We start from the raw sequence: 23,598 nt of genomic DNA, 5'->3' as shown, positions 1-23,598 counted from the left end.
TTTTGGTAGGAGTACTAACACATCTTTGAATTAGAACATTCTGGTTTTGCTTTTGTCATCTTGTCATTCTTTTGGCTGCTACTCAGTTGTGACCCATTTTACATTTACTTCCTTTTCTATAGTACTGCTAGCTGTTCTTCAGTCTGTACTTATATACCTAACTTCTCTTTCTTGCTGTGTGCCCTGATTGAATGTTGTCTTTTTTGATTTCATGCTACTTTATGTTGTACTTTCAGGAAATAACTAAGTAGAGTTCTGCTGTGTCTGCTCCAATTGTTTTTAAAAAATAAAAACGTCATTCACCATCCCCTTTCTGACAGGGAGAAAATGGAACAGTTTTGATGTAGGATTCATTCTGATCCCATCCCCCTGCCAGACCCCCCTTGCCCCACTCCCACCCCCCTCTTTTTTTTCCATTGGCAGAAAAATTCCAGATCTCTCTTTCTGCAATTCTCTGGACATCTGAGCACATACATACATTCTTGAGATATAGCAAAAGATTATCTCCTTCTCATGTACTATTTCTATCTGAGAAAGCAGCATAGCTCTTTCAAAGTGCATCAGTATCCTATGAGCCCTTTTCCTTATCCTCAGTTAATCTCATTGGTGTTAGTTAATTCATAGCCCTTGATATACACCAAGGCTTCAAGTTCATTGTGTTTATGATATGCAGTCACTATAGGTAGATCCAATTACTGACTTCTATTTCAATAAATTAAATTCCTCTACATGAATGCCTCTTGAATTTCTCTACTAAAGATCATGCCTGCCATACAGTGAAAGGTTGTAAGGGTTACCTTTGATGTAATCAGTTTTAGCTTACTCTGTTTTTTTAATTGTCTTTTTGAAATGCAGTTTTGGAAAGCCCCTAATTGTTTGTATTTTTTGATAGCTGCTTGGTGGACTTAGTGTAAACTACTGTCTGAGCTCACAATATGGCAACACAGCACAAGAGTTTTTTTGACATAGGTAGTCTTCTAGCGTTAACAGTGTATGTAGGCAATGTGAATATGATGTAAGCATGGGTTTTAACTGTGAAGAGAAAGAACAAGCAGCCCTGCTTTTTGGAGAGGGCTGGTGCTCAGCCGTGTTGGCTTCAAAACACTGAAGTCAGGATGTGTCAGATATGCATTCATTCTCAACTAAGTTTCTCCATTACCTGTTTTCTTTAAGAAGCTGTTTCCCAGTGATTTCACATTGCATGTTTATTCTTCTGAACTTTTAAAAGGTCACTCATCATTTCAAGGGCTCTCTCCGATGATTAGTAATGCGAGTCTCACTTCCTGAATACCAGCCGATCTAAGTGAAAACATAGTAACTGAGTCACTTTGTTATTTTGTTTCCAAGATTACAGTTGTAGATACCTGTTAAGTGTCCAAAGAAGCTTTTATTCCTGTGGTCAAATAGCAAGGCAGGCCTCATGGAAGTGATGAGTTCATAAACTGTTGGCAATTAAGTTAAAAATTTTTAATTAATCTGAATATTTACAACATCCTGTGAAGTCTTTCTCTGCAGGAGAAAAAAAAAATCTATGCAAACATATTTACCATTTTAAAAGTTTTGCTGTAGTCGAGAAGTCTGATATGTCTACAGCCTTGGTGTTGTGTATTACTTTCTTCTGGGAACTGAATTCAGACAATGTCACTAACCAGAGGGATTTGTGTCTTAATATTCTGGTGGGTACATGAAAGCATTTTACCAGTTCAAAGATCAGTATCATAGTCTGTATTTGTTTTGTGTTTAAGTCACATTTTTTTAACTAGGAGCTAAATAATATTACACATGAATATATCTATATATCTGGAGAATATATCTAACAATTTTTTTCAAAGTAAAACCAAATACACAACCCCATCACTCCACCTCAGAGAGCATTGCCTGAATTTTGTTGTTGGAAACAAATGGGCCTCAATTTCTTGCTTTCATGGCAGGGGGAAAAAGTGGGTGGGATGTATTCTCCTTTTTCTGTCTAGCTTTTACAGAACATCAGTTTGACAGCATCCATAACACTTTATGTGTATTGGAATAACAGTTTCTCCCTGAGAAACTGTGGTGGAGCATGACTTTGAATTAATTTTGATGTGTTTTAGTATTGTCAGACTTAAAAATCTGTTCTATGCTTAATTTTATCAAATTAAACATGAATATTTTTTTTAAAACTATGTTCTTTGTATGCTACCTCACTTCATCAACCAAGGTATAGTATATTCTTACAATCACATGCTTTTCAAAAATGTGCAGTATCCCCAGTTTTTCACTATTAATGCAAACACAACTTACATCTACCAAGACAGAGATGGAGAAAAGGCAAATTGATGTTTTCTCTGTTAATTGTTTGCATCCTTCATTTGTCTTATAAAGGAATTGCTTGTTCATGCACGGTAAGTGTACATAAGTACACTGCCAACAAACCCAAATGAATGCTTTTTTCCTCTGCTGTCTTAGAAAGCAGATGAGGAAATGGACAAGTCATCATTATTTTTCTCAGTGCAGTGCTGCTAGACGCTTGTTTTTGGATGGTTTCAAAACCAAGCTTAGGGTAATTCCAGCTTTCTGAGCACTATTAGTATTTGCTCATCATGATCTTCAGGGCATGACTCTGCAGAGTGAAGGGAAACTTCTGTTAACCCTAGCAGCTCTTGAAAGCTATGATCCCTCAGTTACAAGACTTTCAATGGTAGCTTTAGGAAACTGGATTATTTGAACTTTGATTGCGGGATGATGTATCCAGATTTAGCATAACGCAAGTTGTCTTCAGCAGCGTTCTTCTGTGCATTTTTTCATTGTATTTTCAGGAGACAAAATATAATTTAAATTGCACAGAGGGATCACTGCCTGCTTGAAGACCCTTCTTGGTCTTCTCCTCCCAAAGAAACAGTATTTTAAACTTTGGCGTTTAACATGTCATTCTAAAGAAGCAGTCCATTAAAAGGTTAGACTTACTTCCATAATCTCATGTTCCTCATGATTTTAAGGGAATTGCTTATAAGAGTTCATAGGTTTCCTGTTTCGTGGTCGTAGTTGAGTAAGGGTTGATTCTTTTACCCTCCAGCACTACATTCTTCAATATTGAAATGTTACTGCTGTTTGATAAATTTCAGTCTTTTATATTAAACTTCTTATTACAACTTCCCCAAGAGTTTTTAAAGGTTAAGCAGTGACTGACCATTCTTTTGCACACATTTAAATTATCTGCCATTCTTTTACAGCTTCTTATAAAATTCAGCATCACTTTTCCTAGGTCATCATTTAACATTTGTATTACAAGACTTCTGGTAACGTCACTTTTTGTGCTGGTGAGTGCTGAAAAGAATCTGTAAGATGCTAGGACACCTTTTTGTGTCAGACCTTCCCCAGCTCAGGCAGACTTTATTTTTGCTCCAGTGTTGTCAAGATGTGGTGGTGCTGCTGAGCTGGCCTGCTGGGTTTTCTTGGGGAATGGCACAGGCTTTCTGAGTTGGCTGTAAGCAGCGAGAGTCTTGGAGTATGAACGAGCTATCAGTCTCCACACAGGCACAGTAGAATGTCCACCTTTCCTATTGTTCCTCTTCATATTGTAGCACACTGTTATTGTCTCTGATTACAGTAAAACTGCACTGACCTTCCCTTATGCATGCAGCTTTCCTGTACAGGTTATTGTAACAGCCTGTGTTTTCATTCCCATAGTGTGCTTTGTTCCACCATGCTCTTCCTCTCACCAGCTGGTTCCTATTTATTTATTTTCTTTTAAACTGTATTTGCATAAAGAAATGGATGTTTTACTGTTGCTTTGCTTCCTCACCACTTGCAACTGCTCCAGATTTATTTTTAGTATTTCACCTTATCTCTTCCTTGCATTTGCTTGTGGTTTAAGTACTTTCTGCTTATTGTTTCTTTTTATAGCTTCCTGTGAAAAAAAAAAAACCCTTAAACAAAAATATGAGTTTGAAAACAAGGGAGAGGATTGTTTTACTAGGTATGACTGTGACCAGCATACTAATTTTACATTTCAGACACACACATCTGATCTAACCTAACCTGTCATGTTTGTTTGTTTGACAACAAACCAACCAACTAGACCATTTGTATATGATCTTGTTGTAACAGGTCATAAAAAAGCCAAAATTTGGTAGACAGAAGTTTTTCCACATTTGGGGAAAGGAGCTATGTGCATTTTTGTTCTTTCAGCATATTTTATTGCAGTTTCTATTGTTTAAAGCCCTCTTGCATACAAGACAGTGACTGTGGAATACAGAGGATTGGGGTGTGCACATCCTGCAAGTAGTATTTGGTTGCAGTGCAGTGCTACTGTACAATTTCTGCAGTTTCTTATTTCAGCCTGCAGCTGGGAGACAAGCTACTGAGCATATTCTAGGTAAAAGGCCTAAAACTCTTGAGAATTTTTCTGATAATTTGTTAAACACCCTGCAGTGAATACTGATGCTCTTCTTTTGTAACTCTCTGTATTTTGTAAAAGCATTGGAGAGTTCAATACCGCTACAAGGTCACACTGCCAAGGTCATGATCATGATGAGCAAATACAAATACTGCTTATAGGGCAGGAATCGCCCTAAGTTTGGTTTTGAAACTGTACAAAAATAAGTAATATTAATAAACACCATACTAAGAAAGAAGAATAAAAAATGATAACTTTGCCATCTAATATCTTCTGCTTTCTATGTTCCCTTTCACTAAATAGGATAGCAGATTTTGATTGTAGTAAAAAAGGAACAAAGTAGTTCTTTCCTTTTTTTGGAAAAAACATGCACAGTAGACAAATGTGAGTGTTCTTGAAGCCAATGACACACACCTTGAACACAGAGGAACACAACTGCCACCATTTGTGGCATCTCCTGCACCAATTTGTCTCTTCCAGTCCAGAGAAAATGGAATTTTCTGTGAATTTTGGTGAAAGATAAGCAATTTTTTCTTGTGCTCTATCCAGAATTACCCAGACAGCATTGTAAAATAATGCTGCAAAACAGGCATCACCTGCTGTGCAGATGACACCAGCAACAAAGCCAGTGGTGACAGCTTCACCATCAAAGACTGGTACATGCTGAGTTTTTCCAAACACAAAGGCAAGCAGCTGATGTGGATCTCAGCCCTACGAGAACCTGCAAGGGCACAGAGCACAAACTGCAGATGTGAGAAGACAGCCTGCTGCCAGGAGGCTGCTGCAGCACTGCTGGCAGCTCTCACCTGGCTGTGCACATGTACCAACTGGCCTTTGGGCACATCCCCAGGACCATCTGCTTGAAGAGCCTCTCACTTCTGTCTTACAACAAAGCCTTCTTTCTAGGAGAGCTACTGAGGAATCTAGATTTTGCAACAGCAGTTACATCATCTCAAGCAAATTGGTATTTTCACAGCTCAATTCAGATGAGATCATTACCCAAATGATGAGTCAGTCCCATTAAATCTTTTGTTCTGGCTGTGCTGCAAATAGACCAGGCTGCACCAAAAAGCTTTGAGAGCTTTTTTCTGTTACTCCTGCCATTGTGAAAGCTTAGGGAAAAAGTGATCACACAAGCAAGGACTCAGACGCTTCATTCAGCCTTGTTGAGTTTTGGTTTTTACCTTGGTAATTTCTGGTTTACCCTAGTAAAGTGAATGCAGTGTACACCAACCAGTGTATTCTTGGAATTTATCCTATGCAAAACACCAGATGGATGAATTAAATTGTAAAAGGTAAACAATATCCCAAAAGAAACAATCCCTTATTTTTACTAAAGATGGCATTCACTGAACACAGATTAATGAATTTTATTTCCTGTTTCCTGTAGAATTGTATTCTCTGACATAAAGATAAAAAGGGGAGCCTGTTGTGCCATTTTGGCACAAGAGATGACAAGCTGATGATCTGCAAGTGTTGTAGACACTGCTCATCCAACGGTGCTTGGAGACTTGCAGGGCACTGGATGTGCATTGAAGCTGGTTTTCTTCCTGTTTGATTTATTCAGTGGATTATGGAATTTGTTACAGTTTTAGGTTTTTTTCTTAGAGCTGTGAGATGATAACTTTTGAAGTTTACCTTTAATGTAAGTATTTTTACTGGTTAACTATAAATAAAATAAGAATTTTATCATCCTTTTTCTTTTATCTGTCCAAATAGATAAATCTCCTGATTTGACTTTTATTCGGGAAGAGTGTAGTTATTTCATAAGGAAATAATGTTTCCAAGATTTTTTGTTACATATATATATATATATACACACAAGAGAAAACTTAAGCTGTGTCAGATAGCAAAGCAAGATTTTACACATTGTTGGAGATCTGAAGTTTAATAATGGGTAGCAGTCATTGGAAAACATTTCAGTACATTAGGCAATGCTTCACTAGAAAAAAACTTCAAAAATTCCCCCCCAGCCTGTTTTATAGATTATAGTGTTGGTTTTTCTGCCTGCATGTTTTTGTCGTCTCTATGTTTAAGTAGTCTATTTTGATTTGTTTTCTTTATTTTCTCTCCCTTGATGCTTTGGACATGTCATAACTCTGTTGCTCAAAAGTGAGAGAACATTGGGCTAAGCATCTTGGAAAAAAACCAAGCAAACCAAAAACCAGAGAAAATATGGTTTGTTCAATATTCTGGTTTGGCTAAAATGGTTTTGCTTATTTGATTGCATTATCTGAACTTTTAATTCTGCAATCTTAACATAACCAAATAGACAAACACTGGCAAAAGAGTATGTCCTGTTCACCTGAGATAAAAGTAAATACTCAAGTAGGAAGTTTGTTCCAGGTTGGGGATTCTGAGTAAAATTCTGATAAGTTTAAGTGCATGTCTAGTCTGAATGACCATAATTTTTTTCAGCTTTTTACGTGCTATTAATGATTTATTCAAATTTAATTATTTTTGCCTCTGATAAAATAAGTTTGTTTTTAGGAGAGCATTTATTAGGAAACAGAAGATAAAATTTACCATTTGCAACCATTTGTTTTGAAGAACCAGTTAATGCTAGTAATAGTCATTATCAACATACAGAATGCAGTGAGTGCACTGTTTAGAATTGGTTTGAAACAGCAGTTTCCATGATGGACAGTTAATGAAGCTGTTTCTTGTACCATACTTTTAATTTCGCCATGAAGTTCTATGCTTACATAGAACTTGAAGTGCTACAAGGAGATCTAATAGATAATGTTATATGTAAAGATAATTTTCAGAATTCAGTTAAACGTTTGAAACTTACAGAGCAGACGGATTTCCATAACGCTTGTAGTACGCAGGGACTTTTTTCTTAGTGATAGCTATCTGTCTATGCCTTGGGAGATCTTCAGATATGCAGGTTTGATTTTGATTCATTTGCATTTCCTAATGGGAAAGACATAATGAAGAACTTTCCACCCTTTGGCAACAGTACAATCCAACGTCACCCTCCCACTAGTCTGTAGACTGCATTTGCTTTCAAAAGCATTAATGTTGCTGAAAACTGAAAGCAACTAACCAACCCAGTACATAAAAAGGTGGTCTGCTGTGAAGGAAGTCCACTCCCTACAACCTAGTGGGACCTGTGAATATCTGTAGCTTCATCCTCTTCAATGAGGTACATATGTGGGAAATCATCCCCTAAAGATGTTACAAGTAAATTTATGTTCTTCTCTGAAGTACAAGTGGGAAAAGCTAGTCATAGAGGTAAGTGTGTTTCTTTGGAGGTGAATTTCTTTGCAGCTATTGTGCAATGTTGCTGTGGGAATTGCCTATTTCAGCAGTGAATACTGTAGGAAAAAATCACAGTTTAACTAAGCCATTTCTCAGTGAGCAGAAAATCAAAGTCACTATTGGAAATGTGACCATGTCCACGGTCCGCCTTTGTGGAGAAGGAAAAGTACATCAGCATGTGGTGTGTCAGGGCTAGAAATTCAAAGTGACACAGGAATAGCTGAGGTTTGTGTTCAAAGGATGACAAGAAAAGTGTTTGGCACGGTGCGTGACTCTGCAGAGTATGTTAAATCCACAAAGTTTTAGGGTTTCTAGTGGCAGCATTTAGGTTCAGTTCCCAGTATTGCTGCAGATTTTGTTACATGAGTGAGGAACATCTCATCCGGAGGACTGGGATGGTTATTTATACCTTCTTCCTTTTGTTTTGCCTGTGTATTTATATGGCAGTAAGGTGGATCATTACCAGACCTATATGCATATCCCCACACAGGTCCAGTTTTAGTTTGCACCATTAAGTGCTTCTGTGACACAAACCACATGATGTCAGAGACAGAGGCATCACAGCATTTTCAGAGAAAGTCAAGCCGAGAAAGATGCACTTTTTTCCCCCTCTACAAACATTCATTTTCGTGGTTGTACACGTTTTAAGGACAGAAAAGGACTGTTAACATTATCTAGTCTAGCAAGTCAAATTGAAATAAAACAAGCCAGAATTTTGCACATGGCTCAGCTTCTTGCAGTATCTCCAATCTTGGCTTTAGAATTAAACCCAGTTGCTGAAATAAATCATCTGTTTATTTTTGCTTCTTGCTCTAAAATGGGGTTTCCAGAATTTCAGTTATTAGTCTAGATTTTTCCAAGCTCTTTGCAGTGAGCTTCCATTTTAGAGATCCCAACTGAACACAGCATTCCTGTAATTATTGATAAATGAAATATGCAGTACTGAAAATATTTCAGTTCTTCTCTCTTTGGCCACAGTCAAGAGGTTATCCATTAATAACAACTAAAGCTCATATTCAGCAGATGTGCACACAGATATGCCAGTTTCTGAGTACATTGCCTTTTCCTGGATAAGGGGTTTCTCGTGCACTCTTTTCAAGTTTACTATTATATGTGGTGCCTAGATACTTCAGACATCCTTGCCAGTATAGAAACATGGCAACTCTGATCCATGACAACCCTTTTCAGTTACTTGAGCTACCACTGGTTCTCCTCAGTTCAAGTACAATGAAAAGTCACAGTAAGGGTGTTCCTGTAATGTACACAAGTTTTATGCATTACTGTGCTGAGCTGCTTGTCTGTATTGATTATTTCTGAAGAATGTTTTACTTTCAGTTTGCATTAAGAAGAAGAAAAATGATTACATACATTTTGAGACAAGAAAGGTTCTCCATCTCAACACTCACTGGTATCGTAGCAGGTAGCTTGCTGTGCAAAGATCCTGTTATGCCAAAAGTTTGTTCTTTCCTTGCTGTGTGAGTGTTACACATCATGAACCTGGGAGCAGTCGATACCTGTGAGGTGTCTTTCTCTTTAGTGGCATTCTGGAAGGACTGACGTACAAGATTGTTTACAGGCATTTGCAGTGAGTAACAGTGCAAACACCTCTGGGTCCTTCCGCTCTCAAAGGTCAGTCCTCGGGTCTACAGCCTCAGATGTTGTCTCAGCTGAAGAATGACCCACCCCTGGCTGTTCAGACAGGCTGCAGAGCCATAACCTTTGTGGTTGCTCTGCTAACAGAGCCACAAATGTGAAAGGAGATACTGCAATGGCTTCCTTTTGGGAATTAACTGAAGTGATGTTTTCCTTGATTCAAGGAACCAAGGCTGTTTGCAGGGCTGTCTGCTTTGGCAAGGGCAAATGAAGAGCCCAATATGGTATCCCATGTTGGCCTAACTTCAATAGGCACATCCCATAGGTCCTTTCTCTTAAGCTTGTTTGTCTAAAACAGCTTCTCTTCCCTCCAGTTTGAGAGGCTGTTCCTTCCTAAACAATCCTCAGATCTTTGATCTGCTGTGTTTGTTAGGCTTTTCCTGAGCTAGTATTGTCTTTTTAGTAAGCAATTCCCTAGTTTGCTGAGAAGTGTCACAACTGAGTCATTCTTTCCTTTCCTGCCTGTTTTTCTCACTAGTCTCATATTACACAATAACCAACATATTAGTATAATAAATATCTTAATACAATATTAATAAATTATTAAGAGTAGTTCCAAATCTGTCACAATGAACTCATGGGAGTGAACTGTTTTTTACAACAAGCACAGATTCCAAGTGTTTTTGTTCTGATGCTCTAGCTTATGCATACACTATTAAATATTTAAATAGCCATAGTCTGGCTCCCTTTTAAAGTAAAAATCCTTTGTATAAAAATAGCAAGGATTTGTTACTACCAAATATTAGTAGTTCCTTCCTTCTGACTTCCCATTTTCCTCCTAACCTCCTTTTTTTTCTGATCAGACTCCTTTAGAAGCTGTAGTTAGGAGTTGTAAGAAGTAATCACAACACAATGAATATTTGAGTCTGCTTGACAGGTGTGATAATGTAGGTAACCAAAAAAGGGGGCTTCAGCTGAGACTTTTGAAGATTAAGACTTCAGTGAGCTAGTGAGAAATCAAAGTAGGAAAGGAAACTCATGATTCTGCTCCCAGTTGGTAAATTCCTGAGCAGTTAGACTATCACTAATTGTAGCCAAGATTGCTCCCTTAGTGATGATTTTTGATGTGATGTGTAGTTTTCTCCTGAGAAGCAACAATAGAAATACTACACATTAGCTTTTCTTAACATTGTAGGCTTTAATAAATTTTGGAATTACAGAGGATTTCAAGTAAATTTTCAAAACACAATGTAATGGCTGCAGAGCTAAGGAATTTTGTAAGTCAATAAATACAGAGCAATGGAACAAATCTCCAGCTTGAGAGGTTGTGGTTCAGAGGCAATGATGGAAATCTGAGTTAGCTTGATCCCTTCTTAGTGGGGGCGGGCAATAAGCAAAGTTTTGTCTGGATAAGGAAAGAGGGAAATGAATTCTGTGTTTAAACCTCCCCTGCAGTTGGTCTGAAAATTTGGAAACTTTCATTCTTGTAGTGATTTCTCAGTGATGTATTGACCCCATTAAAGTCAGTGGGAGTTTTGCCATGGCTTTTAATGAGGTCAGAAAAAGAATAGTACATTTCAACTGCTCTTTTTTTAAAAGTTGGAAAGAAGTTTTATATTTGTTTCTTTTACAGTGATGTATTCTAGAAACAAATCCACCTGTAATTAGATGGCATACTCCACATCATTTGCAAGATGGAATGGGATAAACATCATGTCTAGCTTCAGGAGACCAACAGTCACTGTCAGAATTCTTTTATTTTGTTCTATATATTTATTTTTCACTTATTGTTGTACATAATATTTGGGCACATGAGGGATAGTTTAATTTAAATTTTACATCTACATTCCTTTGGTAGGGAGAGGCTGAAGTAAACAGGGCAGTTCAAAGGACAGACAAGGAAATAGAAATTTGATTAGCGTACTTCGGTGAGTTTTGGCTACTTTGAAAAATATTTTAGTTTTCCATTCACATCTTACATTGTGCCAGCAGGAACATCATCATAAGTCTACATTCCTTCCATTACCAGTGAAATTAATCTGCTTAGTCTGATGTGTTTTCAACCACCTGCCACAGTAATGCACTTATTAATATACCCGTGCAGGTTTAGAATGGTCAAATATTCATGAGATATGCAAATGTTCACTCTAATTCAAAAGTGGAGACTTATCAAAACTTTGCTCTTTGTTCTTCAACTAAAAAGGTCTGCTCTGGAATGTTGTTTAGGTAGGCAATAATTTGATGAAAATACGTAGGTCAATGGAGAATCCTTTGCTTATTCTCTGCTATTTGTCTTAAGTTGTGCAACCACTTCAGCTTTAAAGAACCTTCTCCTGTTTTGTTATCTGACACTGAGTGTTTTTGATGACTTTGAAATGTGTTATATTTAAAAAAACAAAGGAAAGACACAATGAAGTGTCCTTCCCTCTTTTTGGTCCAGGTGCTTCCTGTGGTGAGTATACAGTGCTTATCAGAAACCAGTGCCAGCAGAGCCCCTTGTGGTCTGCACAGAGAGCCTGCACCAAACTTTTTGGGACAGCTGGTCTTTCCTTAAGTACTAATCCTTGTCCCTGTTCTCTTGTGACAGAGGAATGTGATGATTGTACCTTTTCTTACGTTTGCAAGTCACCTCTAATTGTGTGGGGTAGAAATGCAGAGGTGCACCTTTCTATCTCCTGAGAAATGCTGCTTGGTATCCACTCCACTACTTTGAAGACTGATTGGATGTTGGCAGAAACCTGCCATCTCCTCCTGAACAGCAGTTCCTGTAAGAATGGTGAGAGGACCAAGTGGGAGGAGAATTTTATTTACCAACATTTATCACTTATCCAGGAAATGAACCATATCTAGTGCTCATACCACACAGTCTTAAGTGCCGTCCCTCTTACCTCAGTGGTTTGATGGCTGCCTCATTCTGCCAGGCAGGGTGAGCTCACAATTGAATAGTTTGCTTGTCCAATAACACCTAAGGATGGAAGCTTCTTAAAGTGGGAGCTCCTGTCAACCTGAGTGGGGGTCAGCTCGAGGTAATTGAGTCTTGGTGTGTGAGCCTCTTTCTGTTTGTTTTAAATAGTGGGTCAACACCAACACAAATAGGAGCCACTTCCACTCTCATAGTTCAAAGCATATTGAGAGAGTTTATAACTGCTAATGAACAACATTCCAGAGAAAGCAGTACCCAAGCTTCCAAGATTTGCACATTTTGGGTTATGAGATGCTCAAGCTTGTGTATTGTAAACAAGGTTTAGAAACTCCTCCATGTAGTTGTACTTTGGACCCCAACAAACTTCAGAAGAAAATGTCTAACTGTGCTTGGATTTATTTTATAAACTGGGATGGCTTCAGCAGTCTGTGTGGCCTTCCATTCAGCTGTTTGCTTAAGCCAAGCCAAAAGCCACTTATCTAAAGATGATTTATTCTCACTCTTGAGCTGACAGAACTGGGCTGGAAAGGGCAAAAGCTGAATCATAAGCCGCTGACTTTAGTCAAATCGTAAGGGGAGCATGAAGGACTGGTCATAACATTGTTCTGCAAGGTACTTGTGGTGCTCTTGTACACTGCTTGTGGGATACCTTTTTAAAATAAACAGCTGTGGTATGTGATTGACTCAGATTTGAACTTTGCAGCTGTTCTTTTCTATCTGGCTGGTATGCCAAAGCAAAACCCTGCAGCTCAACATCTTTAAAATCAAAACCTTAATTCAAATATTATAATTTGGATCAGCTTCTCACTTTCTGGTTTTGGCAGTAAGCAAAATGGAGGCAATTTTGTTTCTTTATCTAGTTCAGAAAAATAGATGTTGTTTATATACTTTGAATATAGACGTACTGTGTAGTAAAAGGCAACAGTTGAGTAGTCCTAGCTAGAGATGTGAAAGTATGACTGGAGGCAGTGTATCTGGCTGTCAAAATTGAATCTGAAGAGAAAGAAAGTTTTAGCAATGTTTTACGTTGGTTTGATTTGTTAGATTAAAACAGCCAAAAGAATTTTGCGTTTGAGAACTCTTATTCTCTTTGGATGTTTTGAGGATCTGATGTTTTCGTTGACATCTATTCACCATGTTAGACATCACTTAATGCAGTGAGCATGAGCAGGGTTCTGGTAGCCAGGTAAATGAAGCTGAGGGTTTAGTTTTGACCCATCCAAGAGCTGTGCTGTCGAGACAAGGAATGTGGATTAAATGGTGGGCCAGAATGGCACTGCCAAGACCCTCGTGCTGCCATGGTGTGTGGCTCAAATGAGCACTTGCTGTGCAGGGCTGTTTCCAAGCATGGATGGCCTCCTTCCACACCAGTGTTGTTGAATGTAACAGTAAAAATAGGGGGAGGCCCAAATGAGTACGGGGTGAGGCTACTTTTTGTAATCTGCTTCTTCAGCGAGAATTACTTTGAATGAGTTAATACCAAAAGATTTTTGGGTTAAAGAACCACTGTGTATTTTGAATTTGGGTTGTCAAAGCAAATATTTTGACAGTCGGTCAGAAGTGGATACTGAGTGGCATGCCGTGAAGAACATACAGTTCTGTCATGGAAAAAACTTATTGAGGGATGGGAAACTGAGAGGAGGAATAAACAGCTAGTTTTCAGCCTTGCAAGGGCCTGGTTTGAGTTTCTGCTGAGCAAAAATAATAAAAAAAAAAGCAGGGGGTGAGCAGAGAGAAGCTTCATGAAGCACAGTTGTTTAGCACAGCCTGTAGCTGGAAAGGCTTCCATGTATGGCACAGACATATTGTTGGAGCTGCATGAGAGATGGTTAGGTTCATTGCGAAAGCCACAGAGGGGAGGAGGTTGTTGGAACGAGAAGAGGGAAGAGGTTCTTGGGGAGAAAAGGTTAACTACATAAATGTGACTGAACTGGAACTTGTCTTCAGTACTTAATCGACAATCTTTCTTCACTAAGTCTCAGAAAGAAATGCCTCTGCCCCTCCTCTGGGCTCACCATCCTACTGTATATGTTTTTGTCTGCCTGACAAAAAGGACTTGTAGGTGAATGGTACTCTCATTTCAGCACCTCACTAGTGCAACAAAAAGCTTATGCAGAAGTTCTCCCATGGATAAGGGTACATCGGCATGTGTATTGGCTCTTGGTATGTTTTGCACCAGAATAAAGCACTCGTTACCTCAGAAAAGCTGAATTGTACAGATTTTATTCAAAACTAGAGTATTTTCAGTTGAGCTGTAGTTCTCAATGACATCTACTACCTAACTTTTAGATGCTGCAAAGTTTCCCTTAGCTGCACAACAGGGAAGTGAACTCCTGAGATTTGATATGACCTCCATGTCAGCTTAGACCGGCTGTTTTGCTCATGCAGTGACTTTTCTGGAGATACTGTCTTAAAATCTTCCTGTGATTTATTGTGCTTACATTTCAGTTGGGAAAGAACCCCGTGGTCTTTTCTTCTAGTACAGCATCACATGTTTGTTATCAGTGATACGTTTTTATGGCTGCCAGTGTTCATCTGGAATTTCCACCTACCTAAGTAAATACAAACTTTGTTTTCATCTGTGTTCCATAAACGGTGTTTTATATTCAGCAGTACGGAGTCAGCAGTAACAGCCATTATGGGTGTTCAGCTCTTTTGTCCCTTCCACCTCACTGAAAAGCCTTGAATTACAAAGATGAGGAGTTCATATGGGTGCAATTCTTGCAGAAAAATACAGATTTGAGAGCTTTTTGGAGCATCTTTCAGAAAAATAAAGATATTTTCAATTAAATTCTCTTTAATCACATAGATGACATCAGAAGAATGTAGATTTGTAGTGGACATTTCCTACATTCCAATCATTATTTGAAGTGGAACTACTGGGCAAATTAAGTTTCTTTGGCAGGCTGACACTTCAGCTCTCTGTTATTACAAAGGGTGTATTCAAGTCATTAGTACATCAGGTTGCTTGAAAACTTAATGCTCACTGCCCTCCCGCCCCCCCAAAAAAAAGGAAATTAGTGGAACTGTTTTCCCAGTATGACTAAAAGCCCTTTTTTAAGGCAATGCCAAAACACTGAACTACAGGAGACAAATTCTGTTATTGCCACATCAGCTTTAAGCCTCTTACACCGAAAGAATCTGCAGATCTAGGTGATTCACTACAACTAGTACAGGGGGGAGTAGAAATTGCTGGATGAAATGTTGAATGTGTGAAGCTGTGTGTGTGCGTTTCATTTTGCATTCAGTGGGACTAATACTTAACCACCCAACTCAGAACTCCTAAGAAATTAAATACCAACCCCATGACAAATCTAAAAACAATAGTGAAGATTACTCTTTTTCTGGCTTCTGGTGACTGCAGCAGCCCAGCAGTGAGGTCCAGATCTGGTTCTTGACTCTTGCCTCCAGTTCAATGTCAGTATTTGGGGTTTTGTGAAGAAGACTTGGAAGTGCTACATTTTCATCATGGAGGGGGTAACATGAGGGCATTTCCTGCTCCCACTCTGCCTTCAGGCAACACAGTTTCAGTTCAAGAGCAGAGGCGTGTGCAATGACCTGTTTGTTATTTTGAGGCCAATATTTGGATAGGAGTTGGAAGTATAGTGATCTCTGCCTCTTGTACTAAGATAAGTGTAACTCTGGGAATGTCATCAGCCACTGTTGAAAGGCACTGCTATGGCTTGGGGAAAGCCCTGGGGAGCATTTTGCTGCAGTCAACAGGGCTGTGGAAGAGGGGAATTGAGGGGAGTTAGGAAGCTCAAGGCTGACCAGCAACCCCTCTCACTGCGGCTTTTGGCCACTTGGCAGTCGCTTTTCCACAGATTCCTGTTTACAATGGCATAAGTCACCAGAAGCTGCCAGTGTTGGATGAGTTCAGGATGCAGTTCATGATGAGGTGTGTGACATACTTGCAGGCAGATTATTTTCCTGAAACACTGGTGCAAACCTTGATCCCAAAGCCAGGGAGGCACCACTCCTCGCAAAATCCAGGCTTCAAAGGGGTCACCACATCACAGGGTGAGCTGTCTGCAACTGTAATCTTGTTCACCTCCTCTTGAGGCGGGGTTGGCTAAGGTGCAGTCAGCAGAAACCCGGAAGGTTGGAACAAGATTTCTTCGTTGCCCCTTGCACCTAGGTGCCCACAGAGTGTGGAGCTGTCTTCAGCCTCTGTCCCAAAGGCGGGCTGTGCTGCCTCCCCAAAGTGAAGGCAGGAGCTGCACATCTGTGAAACTGCTTAAACGTGTCCAAACATTTTGCTGGGTGACTGCCAGCACCCTTGGTAATTTGGACCAGAAGAAGATGATGGGGGTGTGGTGGTAGGAGTGGGTGGGACCGCTGGGTGTGTTACTCAGACCTTTGCTCACAAAGTGTTTGACAAACAGCCACCGTGGGATAGGGCACAGCAGATACTGTAAGTATTGGCAGTGGGGGGAGATTAATGACTCCCCTGTAACAAATCAGGGAGGTTTCCAGCAGGCTCTGTTTGACCAGCCCTTGTTAGAGCTTTGTATGTTGATGTAAATCTGCACCAGATCTTGGTTTGTTGTGGGGATGGAAATGACTTTTTTCTTACTGCTGATGTGTTTTCTCTTTTCTTGTAGGTGTGTGATGTCGAACAGTGGGCAGTCCTTGTAGCCACCCCCACCAGCCAGCAGTGTCATGTGCCAGTATGAATATTAAGAAAGAAAAGCATACTTCATAGCTCATCATCCCCAAAAGAAAAAAGAAGGAACTAAACAGAGAGAACAAATGATTGCACTGCTTTCAAAACTTGGGGCTGTTCACTTTTTCTCCTGAGAAGCTTCATCTCAGCCTTTGTGAGAGAGTTGAGTAAATAGAGCAGCCACAGTGATTTTCTTAGGGTCCTTTTTTCCTTTTTTAATTTAATTTTTTCTCTCTTGTGCCTGGATTTTAAGAGTACTGCACTGATCACAAGCCCTGGACATCAATATGTGTCATGTCATTGTAACATGTCGCTCGATGCTGTGGACTCTCCTGAGTATCGTGGTGGCTTTCGCAGAGCTCATTGCCTTCATGAGTGCAGACTGGCTGATTGGCAAAGCAAAGCCTTCAAGCTCCGAGGATGTGGACAACAGAACGGGGGGGTTGCAGGAGCCCTACCACCCAACACTGGGCATCTACGGGCGCTGCACCAGGATCTCCCACATGCAGTTCTCTAGACGAGACACACTTTGTGGTCCTTACGCTGAAAACTTCAGTGAGATTGCCAGTGGGTTCTGGCAGGCAACTGCTATTTTCCTAGCCATGGGAATCATGATTCTCTGCACCGTGGCATTTGTGTCTGTCTTTACTATGTGTGTGCAGAGTATTATGAAGAAAAGCATTTTTAACGTCTGTGGGCTACTACAAGGGATTGCAGGTATGTGCACTTTGAGAGCAACTAAAATTTTTATTTTGGGGGTAATTCAGATGAAGAAATACAACAATTCTGGCCTGCCTGCAGGCAGACTGCATTAGGCAGACCCAAAGCAGTTCTATATGCTGGTGTTTATTCAAACGTAACTGAAATTTATAGCTACACAGCGTGTAATACATTGACATTGGCAGCAGAATTGCAGCCTGATGTGTGCCAAAATGAACTGACCAGCATTGCTTTTGTTTGCTGTTCATTTTTTTCCTCTGTTTGAGTTTCTTTCAGTTACAAAAGCTTCTCTCCTTTGCTACCAGCAGAGAACAAAGTTAATACTCATATTTAAGGCAGTCTATCTCCCTCTCAATACTTTAGTAATTTTTCCATGGACTGAAGGCAGTTCCCTCAGTGTCTCAGAGGCTTCACAACTGTGGTGAGAGTAAATACCGCCCCAGGGCTAAGAACTGGTTGAAGTCACACACCCAGTTCCTCCAGCATTTCATGCTAAGCAGCCTCGTTCAAAGCTGTGAGTTTAACAAGTGATACCTTGAGATAAACCTTCCCTTTAGCCAGCTTATTGTTCAGCTGCAGTTACACAGCCCAGTGAGCTTGTCTTTTCACTATCCAAGGGTCAGCTGTGCTTTGCCTGAAAAGATGATTTTGTTCTAGAGATTTGGTGTTTCTGCTTAAACCCGTAGATTTTACAGAGATTAAATGATTTAGTAAACCAACCCTGAACAGCCTTAGTTAGAGAAATATTCATTTTTCTGCACTTGCCAGTGAGCTATGGGGAAAACCTGTCTTATACACAGGTTTTCATCTTTTGTGCTCTCTGTGTTTGTGGTCATCTGGAGGAGGAGAGTGATCTTTTGCCCTGCCTCTGGCAGCCCTCAGAGACCTGTGAGGAGGGAGGGAATCAGCAGGGCCACCTCCTCTTTCTCTCTTGGTGGTGCTCTTAAGCAGATGGTTTCAATTCACAAAATTATTTAAATACAACAAAAATTAGGTTTTAACTTGTTTTGCTCTAAATATGAATCCAGCTTTCCCCCTTCTCACCTCCACTGAGGTGGTCAAACATCTCTGTGATGGCTATACCTAAACAGGAGATGTAATGATAGATACTCAGACCTTTATCTGAAGCTGGATGGTTTCATTTGCTTAGTTGAGACCTAACATAATCTTATTCTAAATACGCATGGGAAAGTAGGTGAAAACTGACTTTACTGCCTGCTGCAACCCCCTAGAGCCAGCGTTACATGCCAGGGACTGGCTGATGCTGGCTCCTGAAGCACTACCTCGGTGGCTCTCACCATTGTCTACTCCATTTGTCTTCAGTTTTGAAGTGTAACACTTATTTCATGTCACCCACAATGTGAGGTTTGTGCTTCTGGAGCAGAATTAGGTCCCTAGATTGGCTAAAGATGCTTCTGTTCATATGATGGCATACAATTAGCATGTCAGGGTCCTTTAGATGAACATGACAGGTTTTGCTGTAGTCACTCCTGGTATACAGAATTTGCCAGAAGCAGTGTGACAAGGCAGCAGCTTGGCAGTGCAGATTAAGTCAGGGGAAGTTGTTAGTTTCTTGCTTTCTTACTCTATACTTCAGAAATAATCCATGAGTATTTTTCCAGGAGATGCACTTACTGCTTGTTTTCTTTTGAAAGGGTATTTGTATGGGAGAGATTGCTTAGCAGCATAAATAGATCTTCAGCATGTCAGGTTTGGGTCTTTTGAAAAGATAACTTTACTTACAACTCGGATACCATCTCCAAATACCTAGTCTATCACCTAGGATTAGCAGGTAGTAGGTACTGGTGTCTTAGAATAGCATTCTGGAGACCATGCTTTTGTGAGAAAATACATGGTAAGACCATTTTATGTTTTATTATCAATCCAGCTGTACACATAATGGGACTTGCAGCCTAAAACATTGAACAATACAATTGACAAAGCATTTCTTATGTGTTAGGGCATAGATCAGTCCTTCTTGAGTTGTAGTGAGCATGGAAGCACTTCCCTTCTTACAATTCAGACAAATGACACATCATGAAACTGGGTAGGAGAGAGGTCACCTTACTGAAACCTTGCTATGAGAAGTACGCCTGCCAATATTTACAGCCAGGCATCTCAAGGCTCACAACTCATTTTCTTAAGATTAGTTTTATTGGGTCCACTGCTACTTTTGTGCCATTAGCATTACAGCATCTGCTAACTTAGTTGCAATTATTTTCCTTATGACTAATGGTGGCTGCTAATTTCAACTTTCTCAGTTCCTGAGTTTTGAAAAATGCTTAAGCAAGCTGCTCAAGAGGGACTGTTGTCAGCATGGCTAATTCATACAGGGATTATGATAGATAAACTGATGCCCTGACCAGAGAACAAGATATAACTCTGCCTTAATAATTTTAAGCATAACATCGTTCTTTCAAATGTGAACAATTGTGTTTTTAATAAGCATAGGAGAAGAATTCACAAAATAATTTTGTTAATCAGCCTGTATCAGTCCCATATTTGCAAGTACGTCAAACATCTCCTTTTCAAAGATGAGATGCACACATGGTAGAGTCATCTACAGGAACTCAGGATCTTGCAGACTTAATCTCATTTAAAATCTCTCTATCTTTGCAGTAGAGATTTAATATAATTAAAAACATACAACAACATCATTTATTCCTGGAATTCATCACGACAAAACAATAACAGATGCCGGATATATCTTCCCAGTCTAGCAAGACTGGTTGTGGATGATGCCTACGGTGAAATTACAGAACAGAAAGCAACATCTTTTCTGTTATGGCACTTGCACAAATGTGCAAACTCTCATTTAGATCAACAGGAGGAAGCCATGCACGTATGTAGACTATGGGGATTTTTTAAAATTATTTTTGTGGCAGAAAATGAGAAATACAAAGCCGTAAAGGAAAAAAAGATGGCTCTTGTTTGAACTCCTGTAATTCCTTTGTTACAGAGCAAGAACTTCTACCACTTACTTTCAGACTGCAGTGCCTTTCATTCTGCAGCTGTAGAAACAGTAATCAGTAGCCCTGGTTTTGGAGATGTTTAAGGATTGTTCCATCTGGATAAGCATCTTTTCTCTGCATTAGAGAGTGCAGAGAACAGAGATGTGTAATTGAATAGATAATTACTATCCAGCAGCAAGAAGACTTTCATTTGTGTTTCTTTTTAGGGAAAGTATTCTACTTTTAATCTGTGAATCACTTGAAATGCAGATGCTAGAGGAGGAAGGATATTATTACATGTGAAATGACAAGAATCAATTCAAAGTAAATTTTCACAGTAGTCATGTAGCTGTAGGAAGTAAATAATTGGTGATCCCCTACTGACATACGTTGGTATGTCTGCAGTGTAGTTGCGTATGTATTTACGAATCTTATTTGGCCTTGTGTACTTCACTTTGTTGCTAAGTAATATAATATAAACATAACCTAGCCTCAAAGGAGGGCGAAGAGAGCTTAGGACAGAGCGTAAACCAGGTTCAGCTTCCATCTCTGGTAGTTTCCTTTATAAAGTTCATAATCAACAACTTGGCTTCTTTTATTGGCCTCTGCCATAGCTGGGCAGACAGAACCCCTTCCCCACAGCCAGTGCTGCCTGACTTGCAGCTGAGCCACAATGCACCAGCAGCACCCTGCCTGCACACCCGGGGAGGAAGCTAAATTAGCTGCACCAATATTATCTCAACCACAGAGCTTGAGCAAGCCCCTGTGTTTTTTTGTGGGGAGATTAGAGCCTGCAAAGGCTTTGGGGAGAGCAGTGGGGAAAGGGAGCTGACATGTCAGGAAGGCTAATGGGTTTGGGAGTTCAGTTTTTTTTACTGGTGTTTTGCCATGCTGGAGCAGGGCTGCCTTGCCAGGCACATTTACCAAAAGAAGATAAAATAGTTCCGCTTCTCTAAAGTCTTTCCAGGATGCTGATGGCTTCATCTGGAAGGCTTCTCATGGGTCACTCCCTTCCTCTGTTCACTGTCCACTGTCTGCTAGCTCAAATGGGGCTTGATTAAACTGTTTCCTGACAGAAGCATGGGGGAAAAAAGCATGTAAAAATTGGGTTGCATCAGTCAGAAGACCAGCTGTGTCCCAGGTGCACACCAAAGAGTGTCTCTGGTTTATTCAGGTGAATGCATGGATGCATTTTGCTGTCGTGTGGCTTAGCTGGCTGTGTCACTGGCAGCTGCATCTTTAACAGGTAGGTGTCCAGTCAGCTGAAGCAGAAGTTTGTGTTTTCAAAGGCTGCTGCAGGCAGGCCAGAGAGCATTAAGCTCCCTTGGAAACTTAGTTGAAGCCTGTCTGCTTGGGCCCAGCTGCTGCAGCTTTGGGCCTCCCTCTGTCACCCCAGCAGTTTCTCCTCCAGCATTGCTGGGGAATGACTCAGCTTCTTCTTTTCCAGGGTCTGATAGGCTTTTTTTTCCCCCTGACACTTGCCCTGCTCAGTCCCAAGCAATGATAGCTCTCTCACAGTACTTTTTCTTCTCAGGTGTCTCACAAGCTCTCCTGCATTCTTTCTTCTGACCTTTTAATGATTTCCCTCTATGACTGTCCCTGTTTTCTCCTTTTCTCGGTATCTCAGAGGGTTCCTCCATCAGAAGTTGTTGCAGTACCTGGCAATAGTTCAGTTCCAGGAGTGCAGCTTTACCCTCAAATGCAAGGAAACTTCTCTGCAGTTTTCTACAATGAAGAGGTGAAATTGATTTTCAAGCCAGCTGTGTGTGTAACAGTCTATCTTTGCTGCTGAAAGAGTTTGTTTTATGTCTCTTGGGCTGAGTTGTTGTTCAGCCTGTTACACTTGCTTGGCATTGTTTTCATTTTGGGAGGCTGGGTGATAAGGAAGATGGCCTGAGCAGAGTGTGATAGGAGCCATCTGAAGGGGACAAGGATCTGGAGCTGCTTGTGGGGTGGGTGAAGTAGGATCCAGCCACACAGGGTGGGCTTGTATTGTGTGCAGCCATGGGACTGCAGACTCCTGGCTGCTGGAAGGTAAGGAGGCCAGTGAGTTGTGGAGGAGGAAGCTGAGGAGGAAGCGGGAGGTCAGCCAGGCCTTTCATCGTAGAGGGGAGAAAAAGCAGGAGACACAAGTTGAGGTAGAAGGAGCATGAGGCATCTAGAGCTCTTCCATGCTCAGAGCGTAACGCAAAAAGTATTGGTAGTTGGAGCATAGTTTAGGACATTCTTTTATAGGTGGCATCACCCTGTACAAAAGCAGTACAAAAGAGAAAGAGACAAACTGGTGAGTAAGGAAGAAATCACCTTGTGAGCTCACATAGCCTGCAGACAATGGAAGCTGTTGCATGGCCAGGGACCCAAGCAGCAGGAGAGCAGAGCAAGAGTTGGTTTTGCCCTTGAAGGCAAGGAAGCTTCTTGTTTGTCTTTCTAAAATGCAGAGCATGCATTTTTCAAAAAGCATATTTCCTCTTTGGATTCAGCTCAGAGTTCTTCTTTTCTGATGCCAGAATTCTGAATACTTGGGGTGGGAAGAAAGTAAAAAGGGAGGGGAGAGGGATTTCTGATGGAAATCCTGACAGTCTGAACTGCTTTTGCTGTCTGCGGTATAGTGCTTCCTGTAACCTATATGGCCCAATGCCAGCATGATATCTAATACACACTTGGCTGCTGAAAGTTCAAGCAAAGGGAACTGTTGTCTTGGAATATGCCAGGGAAGGAAAACTGAGTTCAAGTGCTAAATTGCTATTGAGCCTGAAGGAGAGCATTAGTAACTTCAAAGAAATAAAATGAAGATTTCAGTGTTCTGTTAGATTCAGTCGTCGACTCATCTCCTGCGCTATCAAGGTAGGTACTTGGAAACCAGTAGACATGCAGCAGATTAAAATTAATAGAAAAATAAACAAAAATGTCAGGTTTTCAGTGATCAAGTTTGGCAGCTGATTATCTTGGCAAGCATAAATCTCTTCCAACAAACAGTGCTTAATGTGAGAGAGACTCTCATGCTACCCACTGAGAAACATTTTACTGTGCCACATGTGCACACTGAGGTCTCTTACTTCCACCAGCACAGGTGAGATGCTGAGCACTTCTTTACACCCCTGCCCTG

General features: G+C 40.4%; 1 protein-coding gene across 5 annotated transcripts in view; it reads left to right on the top strand.

The window, feature by feature from the left end:
• Positions 1-23,598, top strand: part of LHFPL2 (lipoma HMGIC fusion partner-like 2) — a 92,108-nt gene that overhangs the window by 57,023 nt on the left and 11,487 nt on the right. For 4 of the 5 annotated variants that reach the window (XM_017743672.1, XM_017743671.1, XM_017743670.1 and 1 more), the window contains one exon: positions 16,760-17,538. In XM_017743672.1, the coding sequence (XP_017599161.1) occupies positions 17,109-17,538 (430 nt within the window). In that variant the 5' untranslated portion in view covers positions 16,760-17,108. Of the gene's footprint in view, positions 1-16,548; positions 16,570-16,759; positions 17,539-23,598 lie in introns of those variants that run through there. The other variant, XM_017743673.1, reaches the window with a different exon arrangement.

This window comes from Corvus brachyrhynchos, unplaced genomic scaffold (assembly GCF_000691975.1).
Source record: "Corvus brachyrhynchos isolate BGI_N302 unplaced genomic scaffold, ASM69197v1 scaffold8, whole genome shotgun sequence".
In the NCBI taxonomy this organism is placed as follows: domain Eukaryota; kingdom Metazoa; phylum Chordata; class Aves; order Passeriformes; family Corvidae; genus Corvus; species Corvus brachyrhynchos.
Note: the sequence above shows the minus strand (reverse complement) of the source record. Positions and strands in the feature narration are given on the sequence as shown.